The sequence below is a fragment of the Hipposideros armiger genome, unplaced genomic scaffold, assembly GCF_001890085.2.
Source record: "Hipposideros armiger isolate ML-2016 unplaced genomic scaffold, ASM189008v1 scaffold_1184, whole genome shotgun sequence".
NCBI classification, from domain to species: Eukaryota; Metazoa; Chordata; class Mammalia; order Chiroptera; family Hipposideridae; genus Hipposideros; species Hipposideros armiger.
Window position 1 is genome coordinate 161,615 of NW_017732534.1, and position 1,353 is coordinate 162,967.

General features: G+C 35.0%; 1 protein-coding gene across 1 annotated transcript in view; it reads right to left on the reverse strand.

Annotated features, from left to right (window-relative positions):
- The window catches only part of ARHGAP42 (Rho GTPase activating protein 42), a gene marked incomplete at its 5' end in the record, with an annotated part of 199,365 nt that overhangs the window by 39,472 nt on the left and 158,540 nt on the right, over positions 1 to 1,353 (reverse strand). Inside the window, 1 exon segment of the mRNA XM_019632832.1 lies at positions 1,159 to 1,302. Coding sequence (XP_019488377.1) covers positions 1,159 to 1,302 — 144 coding nt within the window.

Genomic DNA, 1,353 nt, shown 5'->3' on the forward strand with positions numbered 1-1,353 from the left:
CCTCCCACTCCTTTCCATCCCTGGGATGTCCTTCGTAATAGCCTTTCTTCAGGAAGTATCTCATGATGAATTTCACCTCACTGCTCCTCACTCAAAGTATCTGCTTAGTGTTTTGTTCTCCATGTGTACAATCTTAACTTATACTTGAGCTACCACACTGTCTTCTAAATTTGCTCTGTCAGGGCTTGCCTCTCAACTATTAGTGGTGAAGAGTCAAGTTGTTTTGTTAATTTTTTAATCTGCCACTGACTCCTCTTTTTGTAAATTACGATAAAATTAAAATACCATAAATATAATAACGAATAGATGTGGAGTCCAAATTTTTTATTAAGTTCAACAAATGTAAAATGAGTTCTCCAAATTGCTATAAAATTTTCCAGATATTTAATGTAATTCCTGCACTCATGTTATTGTGGACTAGTTACAGTGCGAGGGATGGTCTCAAAGCCTGGGGACCACCCTTTGTGCAGCCCTATTGTTTCACAGGTACTTTACACAAGATCCTTCCCAGGTTCTTGGCCATACAAAGGATGGTTCTCAAAGGGCCAGAATGGGGCCTCCGACTCGCTCTGTGTCTCATCCCTCTAACCATCTAATGCCATCTTCCTCATAAAAAATACAGTGATCAACGATTTATGCCTTTTAAAATAAGCCTCTCTAATAATTTTAAGTATGTTATGCCACCATCAAAGTAACTATTAGAAAAATAAGGATATGGATGAGAAGAAAATGTCAACCCACAGGCCGTTTTATCAAATAAGACTTTTCAATAATGGTCTAGAGTACAGGATTAGTTCTCACCCTGAACCCTGTTTGTCACACTGATCATTAAAGCCTAGTACAGGCTTTGCAAAGAGAGGGCACTCAAAATTAACTGAATAAAATCATCTAGTCAGTGCAGCCAAATTAATGATTATAAGTAATTTTAAAAAAAGTAATTGTAGGTTTTTAAAATAATCCTGAAAATCCTCCTGAGAAATTAGACAGTCGGTGTCATGTGCCAGTGAGTGAGACCACACTAGAAAAATAAGAGTCTCTACTCCTCTGATTTGCTATTTTAATATTTTCAAATACACTACAGACATATAAAAATTTCAGATATACTTTGTAATTATTAGAACATTAAAACCTAAATTATAGAATGTGTTATATTCTTACTGGTTCTTTCCCATCCATGGCTTCAAGCCAGAGTTTCCGATTAGCTTCTGAGAAGGCCTGCAATGTGATGATCCCATGCCTATCAAAAACAAATGTTTTATATATTCAGTTTATTCCTGTTATACATTTATAATATTTTAAATTCTTATTTAACTATAACGGTAAAATGTGAAGAAAAATCAGGAAAGATAAAAA